Source organism: Hermetia illucens, chromosome 1 (genome assembly GCF_905115235.1).
Source record: "Hermetia illucens chromosome 1, iHerIll2.2.curated.20191125, whole genome shotgun sequence".
Classification (NCBI taxonomy): Eukaryota; Metazoa; Arthropoda; class Insecta; order Diptera; family Stratiomyidae; genus Hermetia; species Hermetia illucens.
The window spans coordinates 108,268,242-108,290,657 of record NC_051849.1 but is presented as its reverse complement, the minus strand read 5'-3'; the positions used below and the strand labels follow the sequence as shown (position 1 = coordinate 108,290,657).

The window sequence follows — 22,416 nt, the reverse complement described above, 5'->3', positions numbered from 1 at the left end:
CGAGGTGGCTCTCTGCTGGATTCGGAGTCGGAAGGATATCGAAAACAAATTGGTTAAGCGGCGAGTAGCCGCGATCCATAAGTATTTGTCACCTACAGATATCCACCACGTGAGGTCAAGTCATAACCCTGCAGATTGTGCATCTAGGGGCATGTGTCCCCGGAGATTTGTAGCTCACAAGTTGTGGTTCCAAGGACCGCAATTCTTGCAAGGGGAACTCCCTCGCACGGAGGTCGTCGGTTCTGGTGCTGAAACAGTGACTCATCTAGCAGAAGTTGCTTCCGAGCCTACGCCTGATCCAGATTTCATTCAGCGATTCTCAAGTTTACCTCGATTGATAAACACAATCGCGAGATGCCGTCGATGGAGATCGGGAACTTCCGGTACGTTCTCAGCTCAGGAGTTGAAGCAAGCGGAGTGGGCAGTCGTCAGGTATCAACAAAAACTACTCTTCGGGAGGCAAATTTTCAGAATTCAGAAGGGATTGAATATCGAGAAAAACCATTGGCTGTCTACGCTAAACCCCTTTGTCGATCAGGTATCTGGGGTTCTCCGAGTGGGAGGAAGATTAGAGCAGGCGCTCATCCCGTTTGAGCAGAAACACCCTATAATTCTCGGGAAGTGTCACCTAGCTGACCTCATAATTCAACATGTTCATAAGTTTCACCAACATTGTGGAACAGGACTCACAATGGCTATCATCCGAGAAAGATATTACATTCCAGCGTTGCAGCAGAGAGTGAAGAAGTGGATTAGGGGATGCGTTAGGTGCGTTCGAATGCGAGGAGCCACTATAATCCCGAAAATGGCAGACCTTCCTCCCGAGCGAATCAGGTCATCCGCTGTTTTTGAAAATGTGGGAACCGATCTGTGCGGACCATTTCAAATAAAAGCATCAAATTTACGGACCACAAAATCTATGAAGGTCTACATAGTGGTCTTCGTATGTATGTCTACTAAAGCGATACATTTAGAGCTCTGTACGGATCTTACCACAAATGCATTTTTGGCTGCGTTTCAAAGGTTCGTAAGCCGGCGAGGCCAGCCGAAAATGGTTCGCTCCGACAACGGCACAAACTTAGTAGGGGCTTCCAAAGTGCTCAGGGAAGCCTGGGGAAAGTTGACCAGTGAATGCGAGGAGAGGTTGGCTCAGCGTCAGATCGTATGGCATCATAATCCCCCAAGAGCCAGCCACTACGGAGGGCTATTTGAGGCAGCAGTGGGGAGTCTAAAACGCTACATAAAGCGGATGCCTTCAATTTCCAACCTGACATATGAAAATTTTCAAACTGCCGTCTGCACATGGGAAGCAGTATTAAACAGCCGACCATTGTATCCGCTGGCTGATAATAGTCATGACCTACAGGTACTAACTCCTGCACATTTCATCATTCAAAGAAGCCTATTGTCACCTCCGGCTGGGGAAGGTCTAAATGAAAGTCTCCCAGCAACCAAAAAATGGCTTCAGATCCAGGAACTGCAGAAGTGTTTCTGGGTCAAATTCGAGACTGACTATTTGGGGTATCTACAGAAGCGGTATAAATGGAAGGCCCCCGGTAGGCAACTGTGGCCAGGTGAACTTGTTCTAATCAAAGAAAGTGGTCACAGGCCATTAGATTGGAAGACCGGGCGAGTGTTAGAAGTTTTTCCAGATCTACAGGGCACCATCCGTCAAGTAAAACTAAAAACTGCTGGTAGGGACAATATACATCGTGCCGTGCATCAGCTCGTTCCCCTTCTTCCAGAAGAGGAAGCTGAGCCCTCTCAAGCGCAGGAAGCAGATGATAATGCGTTAGAACCGGACAAGGTTCCACCTAACATTCCCTCCCGAACGCGAAGCGGAAAAGGATGGAAGCCGTGGTCTCTAGCGCCAGTGCTGTGTATATGCCGAATGCCCGCCACAGTGGTGTCCTGGGCAGTGGACCCGGTCTTGGAAACCAGAATTTTGGAATTGGGATTAGTGCAGGTAAAGGCATTTGACCTAAAATATACTATTGCAACCTCAGTAAACCTCACGCGTGATCTCGACACAATGTCGCAACAGTTGGAAAAGTTCCATAAGATATGTGAGCGGCAGATGGTGGAGGAAGTCCAAGAACATTGCAACGAGCTGAAACTTACAAGCGAACTGCAAGTCGCTGATGTTAATCGACAGTTGACCGCTTCCTATAAGGTCAACCGAGTTAGGCGGGCCTTTGGTATAGTCCCCATTATATCAAGTAGTTTATTGAAAACAGGGGCTAAGTATATCCCAGGTCTCTTAGCGGCGGGGACAGTAGCTTACCTTAGTTACCGAGACATAGCTATTCGCGAGGAAGTGAAAGCTCTTAGACATCAACAGACAAAAATCGCAGCGTTAACGTTAAACATCACGGACCTAGAGTACCATCAGGTGGAGAACCAGATAAATCAGCTAATGGAGCAGCAGGGGAAAGAAATGTTAAGGCAGGAGCTGTCGGAGTTCTCCCTAGGAATTAAAACATTAATTAGCGAAATCGTTGCCAAACATGAGCAATTACGAAACATTCGACCTACCAAGGAACTGGCGGCTTTTATAAGCCAGGTTAATAGGGAGGTCCCTGGGGTAGTCCTGCCGAAACAAGATGAGCCAGAAAGAGTGTTCGAGGTTAATCCAGTGTCTGCATGGCTTCAGAATGATCTCGTTACGATCGAATATACAATTCCTCTTGCGTATAAAGAGGAATTTAGACAGGTAGCAGTTATCACCCCTCCAGATTCTAAAAATAACACTTGGGACTTGGGGACAACGATACCATTCCGCATCCTATTCGTTGGGCCCAATGCGGACAAGTTTTTCTTCGAGGAAGAGTCTACAGAGATTCTCCCTCGTCTATATGAGACAAAATTGTTACGCTCTGGACCATCATGTATTAAGGAAATTATACGGGGAGGCCAACAATTAAAGGATTGGTGTTCGACCACGCGGTGGAGCAATGAGACCTACATCGGTCGCATTAGCCCCCATGTTGGAGTGATATTCAAAGGGCAAGTTGATAAAATACCAATCACGTGTAATGACACTCAGTTAGAAATTCGGTTTCCTGTTTCTCTAGTAGAGCTCGACTATTGTACCATGGGCGAGGTCCCCTTCCAGATAAAAGAGATTCCACGAGCCATTACAGTAAACTGGACAAAGGTGTATGAAACAGTCACTCCTCGGTTTAATCTTCCATCAACCGAGATCAGTCTCGTCCGGGACAACAAGCACCTTATAGCCACATTAAAGAGAGAACTCGATGGAGTAATTAATGACGATAATGTGTTCAAACAATACATTCCCCACGGTTGTACTTTGGCAGGGTTATTAGTAGGGGCCGTTATCGTAGGCATTTGGGTACGGTTAGCCAGAAAGAAGCGAAAGGGGGATGACGATCACCCTACCTTTATAAGCCATCTAGCAACAGCGGATCGGCAGCACGGGAGATGGGGTCAAGAATCGACAAACCCTATAGGTATCATGTCACCCGCAAATTCCTCAGTCTAGAATTCCTGTGTATACATTCCCATGTAAAAAAAAAAAAAAACAAACCCGTAGTTGGATCCGAAACTGTAATATAAATAAATGAAATTAAATAATAATCACTAATCCTACGTAAAATTCTTGTGTATGAATGGATTGTAAATAAGTGACTAATACAAATTAACAACAGACCGGCGGCAAAAAAGTCACGGTCAAGAACAGTAGCATGGTGTCAAGGTATCAGATTTGTTTTGATTGTTTTTTGTTTTTTGTTATTTTGGGTGACGGTCGCTGGATATGTGTTGTTGTTGAGTGCAAGCAAAAATGAATGCAGATGCGTGCAAAGTGATTCAATGTCTGGGGCAGCCGGCGCTCTGATTTCAAATGTGCAAAGTCAACGCTTGATGGATCACATTTCTTTACCGTGGTACGTCATCGTGAATCTGAGCTGATGAGGTATTCCCTAGGCATTGAATCGCTTTCGAGTAATTTTGATTACTACGCGTGTAGTTTAATTACTAACAATAGGTAGCACACTTAAGTGCACAATGAAAAAAAACGAAATATAAGTAATCTGAGAACAATTAACTGAGAGTAAAAATATTGCAGAAATAGTAAGCAAAAAACGAAATGTGGTGATCTTGTGAAGTATGAATATTTTCTAAATCAACACTAGAATTAACTATAAACACAAAATGCATATGAACATAATGATAACTACATCATATACAAGCAAAATAGCATCCAAATAAACGATTCAAGTTTTCCAGGCGTTTATAAAAAACGACCCCAAGTATTTATATTTGTGTAATTATTACATTCTTCATTTTCATCCTCTTGTAACAAAGTCCTAGGGTTAAATAGCCTTTTTTATTATAATGTTTAAAGAGCAGATTCGATTATAAAAGAATAATGAACACAATGAAGAAACGATACATTTAAGAACAAACAAAATTGTGGACCCTTCCGCAAAAAGAAAATTAGGCATAAGCTTTGATATGTATAATACTAACAAGACAATCGACTTCATCGGAAAAAAACAACACATCAACACCCGGAAGACAATTCTGCATCAATCGGAGATCTACCAGGGGACTGGCTATTGATGGAAGGGGTTATTAAGGCGCTACGCACTACTTAGGGGTTTCCGTTTTGGGCGCCATCATTTCGATCGTTAGAGGTAGAAGGATGGCCTTACACCCTTAGAATGCAAGCTGGCAACGAGTGACACCAATACGAGAGTTTCCATATTCAGAAACTTGGGACCGTTTGCCAATAGATAACAGTCCAGGTCCAGGCAATTGGACTTTCTTTGCGCGGGAGGATGTTCAAGCGATTTCACCGGATTTTCTCCAGCAGCCGCATCTTTGGAGCTAGCCCAATGAAACCCAGTCTGCCTGCGCATTTAACCTCTTCCGTCGTTTCATCACATGCTATGCAAATGGCCTGTTTGGACATCACGAGATTCTTTTCCGCCTTTGCATCAGCATGTTACATACCAAATGGTATATTTGGCCTCGACATGACTTTCTTCCGTGTCAGCAGTTCGCAGCGCAACAGCAGGTGTCGATTTGTCGCCGACAACCAAATTTACAATAATAAACAAGTGTTATTGTGTTATGTACAAGAACACTTTCAAAGCAATGTGTAAACACGGAAGGGTCAAACATAGGTGATTTTAAGAATGACGTTACTTTTACTTTTGAGTTGTGTACAAGCCTCTGAACAGAGCTAAAGGGTTCTATCCGAGAACACTTTACGCGCGGGAATTACTTTAAAATCGCTTTTGATATTATGATAATTAAGTAAAAATTATTAATAAGAGTGAAATAGAATATTGTGATTAGAAAATAAAGATATGTTGAAGTGGAGTCGCGAGTGTTCTCATTTACTTAAGCCATACAAATCGAGTAAGTATTCTTTCTAACCCCTTTAGTGTTATTCTGTTTCAGTGGTGTGTGATTACCCCATCGTTCCGAAGTTAGGTTTCGGCAACCCGGAACGAAAGCAACCACGGTCCTCGAGTTAAAGATCCAGGAGCTAGTGCGCGAGCTTGGCCAACGCCAAGCAGGGTAGTTCATTGGAAGAGGCCGTTTAGGAGAATGCTGAAACATATCATTGTCTAACCGTCAAAAGATCGTTTATGGGATTTTTACCCATTAAAATCGCCTTCAACTCCCCTCCCTGTCATGTAGAATCACCAGTAGATATTAGATTAGAGTAGATATTAGATTAGATTCTCCTTTATTCTTTGCGCATTTTCCTGAGCATTTCCACTTTTGACGATTTACCCTCCTGGCATGCTGGTATTCTCCATAATTCAAGAGACTAATTAAACTAAATAAACTTTAGCTGTAATGTAAACTATACTATAGAGCCAATTTTGGTGGAAAGCTCACTATTACCAGCAAATTTATGATAGATCAAAATTGTTACTTTTGTGCAAATTTGGTGCAAATTTCTAAGACTTTGAAGTGAATTGTCTAGTAAACTAAATGCGTAAACGGTACGAGTTTAGTATAAATAGAACAAATGGCCATTCAAATACACTTATGTAAGGAATACACAAAACCGGTTTCCCGACTAGCATGAGTGACTTATAAGCGTGTTCGCGAAATTGTTGAAATAACCGTAAATCAAGCCGCATTGCACGTGTTTCTGTTGGTGTTCATCACCGAAGTGCCCTCTCACCACTCCTCTCTGCTGTTATTATGGAAACCGTCACACGGGACATCCAACGTTCAGCGCCCTATACTCTGCCTTATGCAAGTGATGTTTTCCTAGTGTCTCGAGCAACTTGTACAAATATGGAATGATCGCCTCATGCAAAACATTCTCAGATTGAATCTGAATAAAATTGAGTTTTTGACGACCGATCCCCATGAAACAGGCACAATCACTGTCTGCGAGACCTGCCAGAACTGAGCAATTTTAATACAGTCAATGGTATCAGCCAATGGAATACTGCGTTGGGAAATTGCTTCATGCATTAACGTAACCTGGATGAAGTGGCGTTCCATAATTGGTCTTCCCCGTGATCGAGGCATTAACGAACGTCTCAAATCTAAAATTTATCACGATTTCGTCGGTCCTGCGGCCCTTTATAGTTCTGAGTGTTCACCGACTATAAAAGACAATGAACGTCGTCTTACGGTAATGGAGACGAAGATGTTTTGTTGGACTAGTGGCGTGACACGTTTCGATCACATCCGAAATGAGGATATCCGTGATCGATATGGAGTTGTACCGATCGTAGAAGAATCCCGGAGGCGTCTTCGATAGGTATGGTTAAGTAATTCGCGCTAACGAGAGTTCACTTGCTAAGATTGGTCTGAACATTGAAGTCGATGGTAAGCAACCGAAAGGTCGGCCAAAACGACGGTGGCTTGATACGCTGATTGGAGATCAAAAAACCTCGCAACTGCATTCAGATCGGGCAAATGGCGAAACTGATCATGACGAGCCGACCCCGCTTGTGAACGGGACAAAGACTGAAGAAAAAGAAGAAACTGATGTGTTCATATGAGGACATTTAGTATGATGAATGGTTTACAATAATCATATGAAGATTATATGAAATGTGCGTATGTACATTGATTAATGATCAGTAATACTTCAACCCTTTAGCTGCACAGGCTACGAAAATCACGTCCTATATAAAAATTTTAACTAAATAGATTTGCACTGCAATTTTACTTACGCTAATAGTTAAATATAAAAATGAACATTGAAATGCAATTAATAACTTGAAATTCTCACCTTATATGTTCCGTACATTGTAGTGTCCTTATCCCATTGTGGTAGAACTATCTTGACAATTATTTGACGTGTCATGTTGAAATTCAAAAATTCAAGAAGTGTCACCGACACATGTGATGAAGTATTCGCTATAATAATACGAGCATCGACAGTCAACAGCATCGCAAAGATGTCAGACACGAATTCGTTATGTTCATACTTTATCATCAAGTTTCCGGCAATTGTCCCAAGCTATGAAAAATTGATACACGTTTGAAAATAATATTGAAACACATAAATTCGGCAATAATAATGCTATACTGCTGTAGTTGCCACCCTCATATAGGCTAGGAGGGTATAAGCGACCTGTTACTAACGTCACTTCCTTATGCAGGCAGACTTTTAATGAAACATAGTTAGCTAGCACTACCAATATGAAACTAAGATATTGATTAAAAAAAGTATGAAGATTGTAGGAGGATTTTGAAGAGTTCAAACGATATTTCGGAAAAGTCAACTTGGTCCGGTCCAGCATTAAGTTGATGCGGACGTAGGAACCCATCATTCTCAAAACGGATATTTCGGAATCTACAGAGAAGGCAGGTCTGAAACAAGTCTTCTTCTACTACTACTTCTTATATAAAAATATTTGAGTGAACATTTGTCCCATTAGTATCTAGCACGTATATACATATATGATATATTATACGATACATGTAATATGTACATTTTATGTCCGCAGAAATGAGTCTGAGTGCTAAAGAAATTCAAAGTCGTAAGTTGCCACTTTTCTCCAGAAGTAAATTGCCGAGTTTCGGTCAGAAATTGGTCTGACCGTTTAAATACGGATAGAAATTGTCGGACAGAAACTGCGGTTAATGTAAATTGTGGTGAATTTATCTCAGACATATGTACTTCAACCGCCAGCTATTTGGGTTAACACTTTATACGAAATGTAAACCTCGATTAGTTTCAAAGTCTCTGACACTTATTGCGTTGGTTGTTCGTCAACTTTTCAGGATAGAGAAATACAGTGCAATCCCAGCGAATCATGACCATCACTGACTTCAATGCAACTATGGAATTTAGTCCAGGTAGTTTTATGATATGTATATTCTTTTATACACATTAGCATCTTATTATTTGGCCACCTGTACTCACTGCTGACCCTAGGAAAATCGCCGTTATATTTTGTTTTACGCTGAAAAGTGCTAGTGAATAAGATACCTAATAACCTAGTTTAAGATCGATCTGTAAGGGCAAACGATTGTGGTTATAAAATTGTTGGAGAACCGCAAAGTAACTTTAATAAAAATCCAAACAAATTTGTAGTTTTATCGGGTCTCTTTGTTCATTCGAATAATGAAGCGTTGATGTGCTGAAACTGGCCTAAAATCATATTGTCCAACAAAAAGGCCAGAAATTCAAAAAGGACGATGAAAAAGATCCGTTTCAATTTTGCAAAGGAGTGCAAGACTGGGAAAAGGTAATACTGAAAAACACAATAAGCTGCAGCTTCTAGTCTAGCCGCAGCTTATTGTGGTTTCTTAGCTTCGTTTTAGTTATAATCCACTATGAAGGCATTAACAGACCAGTTTGTTTCCATTCGACGACGATTAGGGGAAAACTACTACCCTCCCTGCGTTTAAATAATTGTTAGACATCCTTACTCAGTGATGGCTTGGGAAGTGGTAGTGAAGAAAAGTGCTAGGATCCTTGCACTTTGTGGGAGGCAGCAAAAGCCAGCAGCATTATTTAAAAGGTTTTAACCATTATCTTTTGCCATTTAAACAACGAATGTAAGCAAATGAAGATCCTAGAATCTATCTGCAAGGCAATGCAATCTTCAAGGAGGCTTTGTCCAGCTGAAACATCGCCGCTCTTCCTTGTCCACCCAAGCCTCCTGATACCAACCCAATTGAAAATAGTTGGAGTCTTTTAAAACAAAAGGTTTATTAGAGGCAAAACCCTACGAAGAAATTAATAGACAAGAGGTAGCTTCCTCCAAACTAAAATTTTTAGTTTCAATGTAAATATATATTTCGAGATCAACTTACCCCCTTCGACAGTACAAAGCTACTAAAAACAATTGCGATTATACGGTTCTTTAAGGTTGTGTTTGCAAAACAAAACCTTATTAAAATCGGTTCAATGTCTGTCTGTCTGTCACAGGCACTTTTCTCAGAAACGGTTATACCGATTGACACGAAATTCGGTGAGAAGGTCGGACCTGTGGACCCCCAGCCATGCAGACATCCTCCTCCGTTGAGATTTAGGGGGGTCCCCATACATGTAAAAGGGGGGTGTAAAATTTTTTTTCACCGAATATAGGTCATGTGGGGTATCAAATGAAAGGTCTTAACTAGTACTTTTTGAAGCCGGTCTTAGTTTTGAGATTTGTTCAAAAGGCGGGGAGTGGGAGGGGTGGAAAGTGATGATATCTTTAACAACAATCCAAAAAGTCTGAAAAAAATCATGAAGTTGTGTGGTGCCCACGCCTCAAAATACTCTCCATATCGATATCTATTCAAATTAAGTTAATAATAGTATATTACCATATTTTTGGAAAAATTGAGCAAAAACCCCTTCCCTCCTAACCTCAGGGCTATAAAAGTTGGCAGTAGTATAAAATATAATATGAAGCATATTGTCGCCAAGTTTAATCAAAATCATACTATTAGTAAGAACGTTACAGTAGCTCAAAGTTGTCTTTACCGTGTAAATTTACAACCCGAAGTACTAAATCTGACATGCTAAATGCATATTCTTAACGGGCTACGTACAAATGGGATAGTTCTACACTCAAATATACTCACATAAGAAGCAAACAAAACCTTTCAAACCTGAAGCGCCCAGCTTCCGATTTTCCGACTTGTTTATACTTAAAAGAAGAAATACAAGATTCGGCCGAAGTAGTGATGAGTAGTAAATATCAAAGTGGCCAGGACACTTGCCTTAACTGCTTGCAAAATTTTCTCCATCTACTTACTTACTTACTTACTTACTTTTTTAGCGTCGTTTCGGTAGGTTATGACTTTATGATCGTTAAAAGTAAGCTTTACGTACTCAGCAGGTTTTATTTTTAAAAAATTTCAAACAGAGGTTAATTGGTCGTAGGCAACGGCTACCCCTTCCATTTTTGGAATAATAACACAAGTCGGTGAACCGGAAGCTGGACGCTTCAGGAGTGAACATTTTTTGTGTTTTTTTTCATGGGAGAAACCTTGAGTACACGATATTTCCTCTTGTACATAGGTATACATTCAATTGTACATTGTTTTCAAGAACTATTTACATTACTAACTTGTTCTATATCCATAACGGTCCACTCTCTTTAATGCCTGGTTTCACAGGGAGAGTTGAGTATTCTTCAATCGAGTTATTCTGGTAAATATAACACAATTTGACTAGCTAGTCGTGATACTGGAAGCTGGGCGCTTCGAGTATAAAGATTTCGTATTCATCTTATGTGAGAAACTCTCTATGCACGAGTTTCCATTCGTACATACCTAAGAATACAAAATATTCCGTCATATTTTGCCAAACTTCAAGATACACATGTGTATGTATATACAAAGCGACGACATAAATACTGTACTCATCCAAAATAAACTAACAGCTATTTATCTCGAGTAATTGACACTGATATGCAAATAAATAAAAGAATCCAAAGACTCTCCATGGACCCCGCGGTTTATATAAGTTATAAGTTCACTCTATATGATGATGACGTCATACACGCCTTAGCGTACAATAAATTTACCTGAAATGCTCTCATAACTTTGTTAATGATAGCTGGATTGCATCCAAACTTTTCAGAATTATGTCTCATATTAACGCTTATACTGATGTCATCCAGTAGAATTCTGAAACATGGTAATATACTATTAATAACTTTATTTGTACAAATATCGGAGCGGGATGTACAGTGGCGGTAAAAATTATAAGACACCCCATGTTTTTCAAGAAATCTTAAAACAATAAAACAATTCCATGAAGCTGTGTATGCATCTCAGATAACTGGACATAGTTGCATTCTCCTGAGTAATTACCTGGGGTTTCCCTGTATAACACACCCAGTAATTAAAGAAAGTCGGATTTCAGGTAAGTAAAAAGATACGACACCTTATATTTGGTCATTTTAGAATAGAATTCAAGTAACAAAACCCAGTTTTTTTATGACATTTTAATACTTTATTGTGCCTCCTTTCTTTTTAAGGTTTTGTTTGTAAAACAAAACCTTATTAAAATCGGTTTACTGTCTGCTTGTCTGTCCGTCTGCCTGTCTGTCTGTCTGCCTGTCTGTCTGTCTGTCTGTCCGTCTGTCTGTCTGTCTGTCTGCCTGTCTGTCTGTCTGTCTGTCCGTCACACGCATTTTTCTCGGGGACGGTTGTAGCGATTGGCACCAAATTTGGTAGAAAGGTGGGAACTGTGAACGCTCACGTATATAATGAGTTACATCCTTTTACGTCGAATTTAAGGGGGGGGGGCCCCAATCATGCAAAAGGAGGCTGTAAATTTTTTTTTATCAAATATAGTCATGTGGGGTATCAAATTAAAGGTCTCGATAAGTACTTTTCGAAGCCAGTCTTAGTTTTGACATTTGTTGAAAATGTTAGGGTGCGAGGAGTTGAAAGTGGTCATTTTTTTAACGAACCCATTCTCAGAAACTACCCAACCGAAAAATCTGAAAAAAATCAGGGGGCTGTCACTATATGGTGTCTAGGCTCCGAAATACCCTCCATACCGATAGCTGTTAAAAAAAAGTTAATAATAGTACATTACTATAATTTTTAGTAATTGACAGGAAAACCCACCTTAAGTTCACCCTAGAATCACAAAATTTTGCAACAATATAGGCTGTTCAAATAAAGTTAATAATAGTACATTACTATAATTTTTAGTAATTGACAGGAAAACCCCCCTTAAGTTCACCCTAGAATCACAAAATTTTGCAACGATATAGCCTACAGCATAGAGCATGATCCTACCGAATTTGGTGAAAATCGCACTATTACTAACAAAGTAATACTAAGTCAAATCTGTCGCTTCTCTGCAAATTCGAGACTATGAATGTCAATATCACTTGAAAGTGGCTATTTTCACATAATATATGCACATTTTACGTGTTACATGCTAATGGGACAAATGCACACCCAAATCTCTTTATAAAAGAAATACACAAAACCTTTCATACCTGAAGCGTCTAGCTTCCGGTTTCCCGACTTGTTTATAATTTCTCGCATTCTTTTAGGTATATATAGGTATGTATACATAATTTAGCCCCATACAGAAATAATAGCGTTTTTTAATTAATTTTTAATTTCAAATTGCTTTGATTCAGCATAAAAGATTCGCCCCCAACAATTGTCGATTATATTCAAGTCAGAAGACCTCGCTGGAAAATCGAGGACATCAGTGTGTTGCTACAGAAAATACTGCTTAACGAGCTTTGCGCTATGAATCGCAGCATCTTGCTGGAAAATGAACGGCTGACCTGCGATCGCCCCCGACTTGTCGCCAAATTCCTCACGTAGTATTTGCACATACCGGGAGCTGTCTATTTTCCCAATTAAAAACCGAATAGTTGACCGCCCATTGTATCCCATAGCAGCCAAACCATTAAATTTCCGCCACCAACTGTCTTTTGCTTAACACTCTCTTTCTTCCTTAAATCATGGAAATAATAGCTGAAACCGTCGGTTCCGTCGAGGTTAAATTTTTTCTCGTCTGTAAAAATTACACGGCGCCATTTTTTATTCCAACGCAAGTGGTTTTCTGCAAAAGCCATTCTGGCCAATTTGTGCTTTTCTGTGAGAGGCGGTTTTCTCTGTAATTCGCGGCGCTTGAGATGCTTTGCTCGTGCGATAATTTTTCGGACATTTCTAATTGCAGTGTCAACGCCTGCCTTGCCTTCGATTCGCCGTGACTATCAGTAAAGGCAGCGCGGTTTGAATTAGATTGGTTGCGCATGCCAGAGCGGATTTCATTAAGGACGCGCTTCAAGTGTCTCAAGTTTGGACACATTTCGAAGGCATGCACCGCCGGCATTGATCGATCGGAACGATGCAGAAGGTATGTGGAAAAAAGGACCATATTACCAAGGAGTGCAATAAGGACCCCAAATGCTTATTGTGCTAAGGAAAGTAAGGAAGCAATAACCAGCATATTGCCGGAAGTCGTAAATGCCCGCAATTCAGTAATGGCTTCGTTGACTTGCAAAGTATATTCGAATAAATCCTCAATTATTGCAAGCTCGCTCAGGACTTACTTGAGCAAACTACATATGAATATGCAATGGGACGAAATCCAAAGGTGATTGCCGTTGACTTTAACGGAGTCCTCGAGTGGGGAAGCAAGGAGAGGTAGCGCAAGAAGTAGAAATCTATTAGAGACTTTTGCCCATTTAGATTTAGTTTTGGCCAATGAATGCGACTGTAAGCACCTTTCACAAAGAGGGGTCTTCCTCAATCAGCCTTGCCCTGGTACGTAGAATGTCCTGGTACTTTAGCGAGAACTACGCGCGCAACGATCACCAGGCAATCATTTTTGAATTGAGGAAGGAACCAGAGGCCAGGGAAACAGGATACATAAAGCCTTCAGTCTATAAAAGCATTGGAAAAGGGAAGCTTTTTAGCAGTGTGTCTAGACCAACCCACGGAAAGAACCCTGCATGTCATCCACCGCATAGTTAAGGCATGTGATACATCCAAGTATAGGAGGTCTTCATGCCTCAATGGAATACCAAATTGCAGATGCCACCGAGCCAGAAAAACGGTTCAGAGGGCGATAGGAAGGAGTTATCAGGGACAAAAGGAAAATGCTTACATGGTAGACCGCGAAAACCTCAAGCTTGCCATTCAACGGATCAAGAGGGAATGCTTTAAGAAGCTCCGCTCGGAAGCGGATGTAAATCCGTGGGGGAGCGCTTATTGAATTGTGATGAAACGGTTGAGAGACCGATCATCCCCATAGATCATCTGCCTCACTCCCTTGTTAAAAATCATCCAGGGGTTATTCTCCTAGCCGGAGAAGAGCACTGACACATTTCAGAGATATCTGAATGGGACGACAATTCCTGCAGTAACCGCGGACTAGCTATTAGAGATCTGTAGCAGAATAGGGGACAACAAAGCTCTGAGCCTGGACGGCATACCGAACGGAGCCCTTAAGCTCGCCATAAAATCCAGACCGGACATGTTCGCTGAATTATACGAGAGTGTATGCCCGAGACTGGTGAATCCTCCTGGCGTACCATCCTCTTATAAACCCATATGCCTTCAAGACACTATGGGAAAATTGTTGGAGCGTGTAATTTATAATAGATTACTCCCGATCGTCGAGAGCCAGTGAGGTCTTTTAGATAGGCAGTATTGGTTGCCTAAAACTATATCAACAATTAATGCCATCAAAATAGGTTATTGGCTTGGTCGAAAATGCAATTCATGGAAGGGGTTGCACCAGCAAATATTGTATGGTGTTAATCGTGGACGTGAAGAATGCATTTAATTCGGCCACTTTCAACCTTATACGAGAGTGCCTGGCCACGATTGGTGATCCCACTTATTTCGCAGCTATTGCTGATAGCTTCCTGCGAGAACGGACGCTCTGGTATGCCACCGATGATGGACCAAAGGAGTACGTTGTCTCCGCAATAATGTGTGCAGCCATCGATGATCCAAAAGTATTCGCTCTCATCTTCACGGTATCCCGCTTCTTATACGTGCTTTTGGAACCGATATGCCATGTATTCCGTTCTATGTAGGTTTTGTGACAGTCACTGCAACTTATTTTGTGTGTGCTAGTATTTTCTTTTTTGACTACCTAGTCATTCTTTGATCGTGATATCTCTAATGGAGTTGACCACTCTTATGTTTAACTTTCTAATAGAGGCTTTACAAATCAAACTCGCAATTTTCTAAACCAATTCAGAATTTTCCAAACTCCTTTCAGAGCTATAAAGCTTTAACGAGCTAGTCTGAGAATATAACCGTGCAAAGACGGGACGGAGACTAGGACTAGGACGGGAGTCTGAAGTTGTGAAGTCCCTTCGATTGTCAGCGGATAAAAACGAGTTTTTACAGGAAAAGGCGCAAGTAATTTCAGTCACAAATACACTATTTTATATCTAACGGTCAAGAAAACAACAGCAGATTAAGGAGATTATATTCTTTGCCAGCCCGAATACCATGGTCCATTAGATGCCGCTGTAAAAGAATTCTATACCGTTCACCCGATAGCCGTGAAAATTTAATTGGAAAATATTTTTGTGCTGGCCACATTATTGTAATTTGCCTTTAAATAATGACTATGGTTGGTGATATATTAAATTCTGAATATGATTGAAAATGCCACTCAAAAAATCGAACACTGGAAGACGAACCTGACGTGGTTCCGGCAGAGCTGCTGAAATGTCTGAAGAACAAGGACTGGCTACAGGCGGAATAAATCAAAATCTCGACTTCGTGAGCTGCTGAAACATTAAAACAAGTCGGGAAACCGGAAGCTGGACGCTTCAGGTATGAAAGGTTTTGTTTGCTTCTTGTGTGAGTATATTTGAGTGTAGAACTATCCCATTTGTACGTAGCCCGTTAAGAATATGCATTTAGCATGTCAGATTTAGTACTTCGGGTTGTAAATTTTCACGGTAAAGACAACTTTGAGCTATTATAACTTTGTTGCTAATAGTATGAGTTTGATCAAACTTGGAGATAATATGCTTCATATTATATTTTATACTACTACCGACTTTTATAACTCTGAGATAAACTTAAAGGGGGTTTTACTCAATTTTCCCAAAAATATGGTAATATACTATTATTAATTTAATTTGAATAGATATCGATATGGAGGGTATTTTGAAGCCTGGGCACCATATAGAGGCAGCTCGTGATTTTTTCAGATTTTTCAGTTGGGTAGTTTCTGAGAATGGCTCCGTTAAAGAAATCATCACTTTCCACCCCTCCCACTCCCCGCTTTTCTAACAGATCGCAAGTACTAACACTGGCTTCAGAAAGTACTCATTAAGACTTTTCATTTGATACCCCACATAACTACATTTCGGTAAAAAAAAATTTTACACCCTCCTTTTACAAGTATGGGGACCCCCCCTAAATCTCAACTTAGAAAGATATCACTCACTACATGTCTGGGAGTACCACAGGTCCAACCTTCTCACCAAATTTCGTGTCAATCGGTATAGCCGTTTCTGAGAAAAGTGCCTGTGACAGACAGACAGACAGATGCAAGTAGTGGGCCGGAGGCGATAACTAAACTAGGGACGATGATAAAAGACCAACCTCATGGAAGTATGTAAACGCGTGCTATTAGAGCTGCGTATCTTGAAGTACGAGAAGAACTAAAAGAAAGTAGTGAAGGGGAGAAACAGGGAGAAACTACAGCACTGCAATCAACAGCCTAGAGTGCTCCCATCTCCATCTCATCATCTCCCCCCCCCTTCACTATTAAGGATGCACAACGTATACTCGGCACAAATGAAACTCCGGAGCTCCGTAAAAGCACCGAGAGAGTCTAATGGGGAACCGGAATCTCCTCGACGTAGCCAAAAACGCAAAATGGAGAAAACGCCTCCACGACAAATTCGAGAAAGACTACCAGACCCTACGGCGAAAGACGGTAACTGCAATCAAGGTTCCACTTGGGCTAAGGTGGAAAAGAAGAAAAAGCTGCAGAAGAGAAGGCGGCCCGATCCGCTAATAATAACAAAAACAAGTGAGCTTACGTATGCTGATATTCTGCGAAAGGTCAAAACAGACACCTTGTTAATGTGGCTAGGGGAAAGTGTGAACCGCATAAGGCGAACACAGAAGGGCGACTTATTGATGGAACTCAAACCAGGCGAAAACAAGTCAGAAGACTTGCAGAAAAGAATCGAGTCGTCACTGGGTGAGGCAGCAGAAGTGAAGCTCAGTTCAAAATCGTGTAGTTAGTGAGTGTAAAGACTTTGACGAGATCACAACGAAGGAAGGAATTTGTCAAGCCCTACAATCCTAGTTGGGAATACAGTCGGTCCAGGAGCGAGATATTCTACGGCTGAGGAAGGCATATGGCGGCACACAAACAGCGTCCATAAGTCTAACACTTGAAGCGGCCAAAAGGGCTATTACTGCCAGTGTAGTTCGGATTGGCTGGGTCGTCTGCCGACTACGAGAGTAGATAACTCTGAAAAGATGCTTCAGGTGTTTGGAATTTGGGCACATGGCGAAAAAATGTACTAGCGTTCACGATAGGTCCTGACCTGTGCCGTAAATGCGGAAATAAAGGCCACATTGCAAAAGCCGGCGAAGAAAAACCCAATTGCCTGTTCTGCAGACAAATAAACGACATTGACAGCGCCCAGTATCATACGGCTCACGACCTGCTCTCCCAGACGATATTGGAAAACAATATCGACGATCTGCGTAGTAGTACAAAATTCTAGCCAGTGGAGTATGGGTCGCGGATAAAAGCGGAAAGGTAGCGATATGGATATGCGGAAATGGGGCCATAGAAGGAACCACCAAGATTACCTCGAAAATGGCTTCACTAGAGCAAAAATAGGCGGAATATCTATTTACAGCTGTTATCCGGCTCCAGGCCTTACGACAGAGGAGTTCCATTCTTTGGTGGAGAGGCTAGCAACAGATGCACACAACCATAGTCCTAAGATAGTGGCTGGAGATTTCAATGCATGGGCTGAAGAATGGAGCAGCCGAGAAACGAACGCAAGAGGACGTATATTACTTGAAGCTCTTTCTCGTCTGAATCTTGTAGTGGCTAACACTGGATGCGTGAACACTTTCCGTAAGAGAGAAATGGGGTCCGTGATAGATGTCACTTTTGTTAGCGATGTTTTAGCTTAGGATCTGCAGTGGTATGTCAGTGACGAATATACACATAGCGACCACCAGGCCATCATTTTTGAAATCATGCATGGTACACGAATGAAATGGTCTCGGACGAGAACTGAAAGGTGGGCAGTTAAAATGTTTGACGAGGAGATTTTCGGAGAAGTTCTGCAGCAAAATACAGCGCTTGAAGGAAGCGCAGAAAATAAAGCTTTGCAGATTGGCGAGAAGTTGCGACGAGCATGTGACGCATCCATGCCAAGGTTGTTGTATCACAGAAGCGAGTTCCGAAGTTTTGGTGGAATTCTGAAATCGGAGAATGCCGCAAGGCCTGCCTCAAGGCCAGAATCAGCGAAATAGAAACCGATGTGGATACGAGCAATTACATGAAGAATATAAAAACGCTCGGAAGAAATTACATGTGGCCATCATGAAAAGTAAAAGCGAACATTTTAAGCGACCCTGTAATGAAGCTGACACGAACCCCTGGGGTGGCGCCTATAAAACCGTAATATCGAAAGTTAAAGGCAAACTCTCCCCACCGATCTCTTCCCGTACTCTGCTTGATGAAATAGTAACGCATCTTTTCCCACAGAATGTGTGAGTACCGCTAACCTTCCCACTGTCGAGATAGACACCGCCGAAGTTCCTATGGTAAGCGAAAAGTAGATTCCTCGAAGCTGCGGATAAAATTGTTGAAAATAAAGCACCTGGCTTGGATAGCATCCCCAATAAAGGTCTCAAGGCAACAGTCAAAATAGCTCCAAATATGTTTGCCGAGACGTTCACCACATTCCTTAAAGAAGGAGTATTTTCTACACAATGGAAGAAGCAGAAATTAATTCTAGTCCCCAAGCCAAACAAACCTTTGGGTGAAGCTTCGTCCCACAGGCCCCATATGCCTCCTAAATAATACTGGCAAACTATTCCAACGAGTAATCTATAACAGATTAATTGGCGGTCTCTCCGAAAATCAGTTCGGTTTTCGTGAAGGGGAGGTCTACAACGGATGCACTTGTCCTAGTAGCTAACACAGCTAAGACCGCACTTGACGAGGGCAAATGTTGTGCAGTGATTAGACTTGATGTGAAGAATGCCTTCAATTCCGCTAGATGGAGCAAGATACTTGAGTCCCTAATTAACTTAGGCGTGGCGAAGTACCTGGTCCGTATCGTTGCCGACTTCCTAATCGATAGGATTCTGTGCTGCGAATCAGATGAAGGAATGAAAGCATACCAAACGACATGCGGAGTTCCACAAGGGTCTGTCCTAGGGCCACTCTTGTGGATTATTATGTATAACGGGGTACTGACCCTAGACCTTCCTACTGGTGTGGCCTCCATTGGTTTCGCGGACGATATTGGTGTGACGGTTGTTGCACGCCTTCTCGAAGAGGTCGAGCTCTATGCAGATGAAGCAGTGTATGAGATTAAATCATGGTTACAGAATGCTGGTCTACAGCTCGCAGAGCATAAGTCGGAAGTAATACTTATTACCAAGCGAAGAAAGTGCACTTCCATGAAGATCAAAGTTCGAACGCAAACAATTTATTCCAAGCCTGTACTTAAGTACTTAGGTGTAATGATTGACCAGAGGTTGAATTTCAGATTGCATGTGGAGGGTGCAGCAACCAAGGAAGCACTGGTTGCGAGAATGCTACCAAATATAGGTGGCCCAAGGCCGAGCCGTCGACTCCTTATTTCATGGGTGGTCAGTTCGATCCTACTGTATGCAGCCCCAGTATGGGCAATTACGCTGGAAAATATAATAAATAAGAGAAAGATTGGAGCTGCGTATCGCATAAGTGTACTCCGAACATGTTGCGCTTACAGAACAATTTCCAATGAAGCAGCTCGCGTGATAGCAGGAATGGTCCCGATTGAGATTCTGGCGAAAGAAATACAACGACTTTACGATCGAACGTACCTCACCGGAGAATCTCCTGCCCGTCGGCGACAGTTCGCACGAGATGAAACTGTCGTGGAATGGCAAGAGAAGTGGTACGAGTCAGAAAAAGGCCGTTGGACTCACAAAATCATATGGGATATCCGGAAATGGATCAAGCGACCTCACGGTGAAGTAGGTTTCGACCTTACTCATTTCTTGAGCGGACACGGAGGTTATCGAGCATGTCTGTATCGATTTGGGCGTGATGATTCGCCATATTGCCCACAGTGTGCAAATATTCCAGAGGGCGCAGAACATGTCTTTTTTTCACTGCCCCAGATTCGAAACCCAAACATTAGAAAAGCGGAATACACGATTTGACAACCTGCGAGTGTGAGTATGCCGAAGCATCTCAACAACATGGTGTTCGAATTGCAACCAGCGAGCAGTGTCTCCTTTCTGAGCTGCCGCAATTTCCGAGTAAGACGCACGACATAAAGCTGAAAGCTTACCCCAGTATATAATGAAGACAACGATTATAAAATATATCGAAATGTGCTCATTCATCTAATGGCTATATTGTGCTTACTTTGTCGTGTTTTGAAGTTTAAGTTAGAATTGTCTGATACGTGTTGTTCCACTGGCAATGTCAATTTGTTACCACTAATTGAGCCGCCACAGCCACTTCTAACTCACATTGCTGAAGCGACTCAAGAGTCTAATCATTTCTTACAGCATGTTCAGAAGTACAATGGATGCTTTACAATTAAATGGTTTGGAGTGACGAACATTGTAAAATATGACAATTTTAGACCCACATTTAAAGTTAAAAGTCAAGTCCATCGTCCGATTGGTTTGCTTTTTCCAGTATCTGAAGAAAATCAATAATTTTTTCAAATATACACAGTAAGAACATAGCCTGCGGGGATTCGCTAATATCCCATAAATATTATTATTCTATAGAACTTGTTGGGCATCAGTATTCTTATCCATTTTTGCACGAAAAATTTTGTACTCCCTCATATTCATTCTTTCTTTCGTCTAATTAATCTCGTCTAAGTAAGCTGCTGGCTATTGGCCTATGTACTATCGAATTATAGGCCGCCATTTGCTGTGCTGTGGCATGTGTCGAAATCGTTGTTATCGCTTTCTGAGTTGATGTAGGTTTCCTAGGTACGTCGTATTCGAAGTTTTTCGTTGTGGTTTATGATCCGCCAGTCCAAGCATGATAGTGATCCATTTTCTTCCATTTACATGGTAAATTGGATTTTTAGGTGTAGCTTAGAATGTTCGCACCTAAAGCGAACAGGTCGTCGACATAACGCAACAATATTCTTGGCGCTATCTCTTTTTCTGCGATTCCTTGTATTAAATAATTTAATTAATGGCGGTGAAAGAGTAGCATAGGTCCCAGCGCAACACGTGAATTGTTACCCCACAATGGAGCATAGAACCTGGGATACGCCTGCTGAACCAACACCAACAGCTTTACTTCCAAACCCCATCCCCACTCCCACATGGTAATCGCTGGGATTTCTTTCTTAATGAAAACCTGCAAACGGAGAAGGATGAAAGCGGGTCTCCCGCACCTGAAAACAGGGTAAATTGTACCAACCCGTCCTCCAGGTTGGGAGTTGGGTAGGGCTGACAACCCTACACGGATAACCCTAAGTTACAAAGCCCCGGAGGAAGCCTCGGACAGGATGAATTTCACAACGACGTGCGCTCCCTGTACAGACCGAATTCTGCTTAGCAGCTAGCCGATACCCTGCCCCAATATAAGGCTGATGCAATAACGTTGCAAGACATGCGCTGGACTGATTTCCTGCAGAAAAGCCACTACACCATATATTATAACAGATAACCAGTAAACCATGTGTCAATTAAAAAATGAAACCTGCTGTTGTCAGCTTTGAAAACATAAGTGCTTGGCAAATTTAGTAATAAAAGCCTCATTAACGTTCTCGTTCCTGCAGAGACGGAGAAGGATAACTTATACGAGGCAGTCGAGCCAGCCCACGATTCCTGTCCCAAGTATGATGTCAAAACCATGCTTGGAGATTTTAACAGTCAAGTAGAGGACCGAGCCCGTATTGAGGCGATACGTCGGCTTCCATAGCTTACATAAATATACCAATGATAACGAAATAGGTTGTTGAAAGCACTTGGTTTGCGCGGAAAGCATAAACATATATGAGCCTCTCTAGATGGGACCACTTTGCAACCATGATTGATTGAACAACGCCACCTCTCAGCCTTAATGAATGTCAGAACTTATAGCGGGCTAATATAGATGGAGCGTAAAATCTGGGAAATACCTGCCGAACCAACACCAACAGATCTACTACCAAACCCTATCTCAACCTCCACGTGGTGACCGCTGGGAGCTCTTTCAGTAACGAAAAGCTGCAGACAGAGAAGGATGAAGGCGAGTCTCCCGCGCCTAAAAACGGGACAAACTGT

At 41.8% G+C, this 22,416-nt stretch overlaps 1 protein-coding gene across 2 annotated transcripts in view; it reads right to left on the bottom strand.

Moving 5' to 3' along the window:
* LOC119647022 (indole-3-acetaldehyde oxidase-like) overlaps nucleotides 1-22,416 on the bottom strand; it is a 72,398-nt gene that overhangs the window by 30,782 nt on the left and 19,200 nt on the right. For both annotated transcript variants that reach the window (XM_038047759.1, XM_038047760.1), the window contains exon 4: nucleotides 7,241-7,471. In XM_038047759.1, the coding sequence (XP_037903687.1) occupies nucleotides 7,241-7,471 (231 nt within the window). The remainder of the gene's footprint in view (nucleotides 1-7,240; nucleotides 7,472-22,416) is intronic.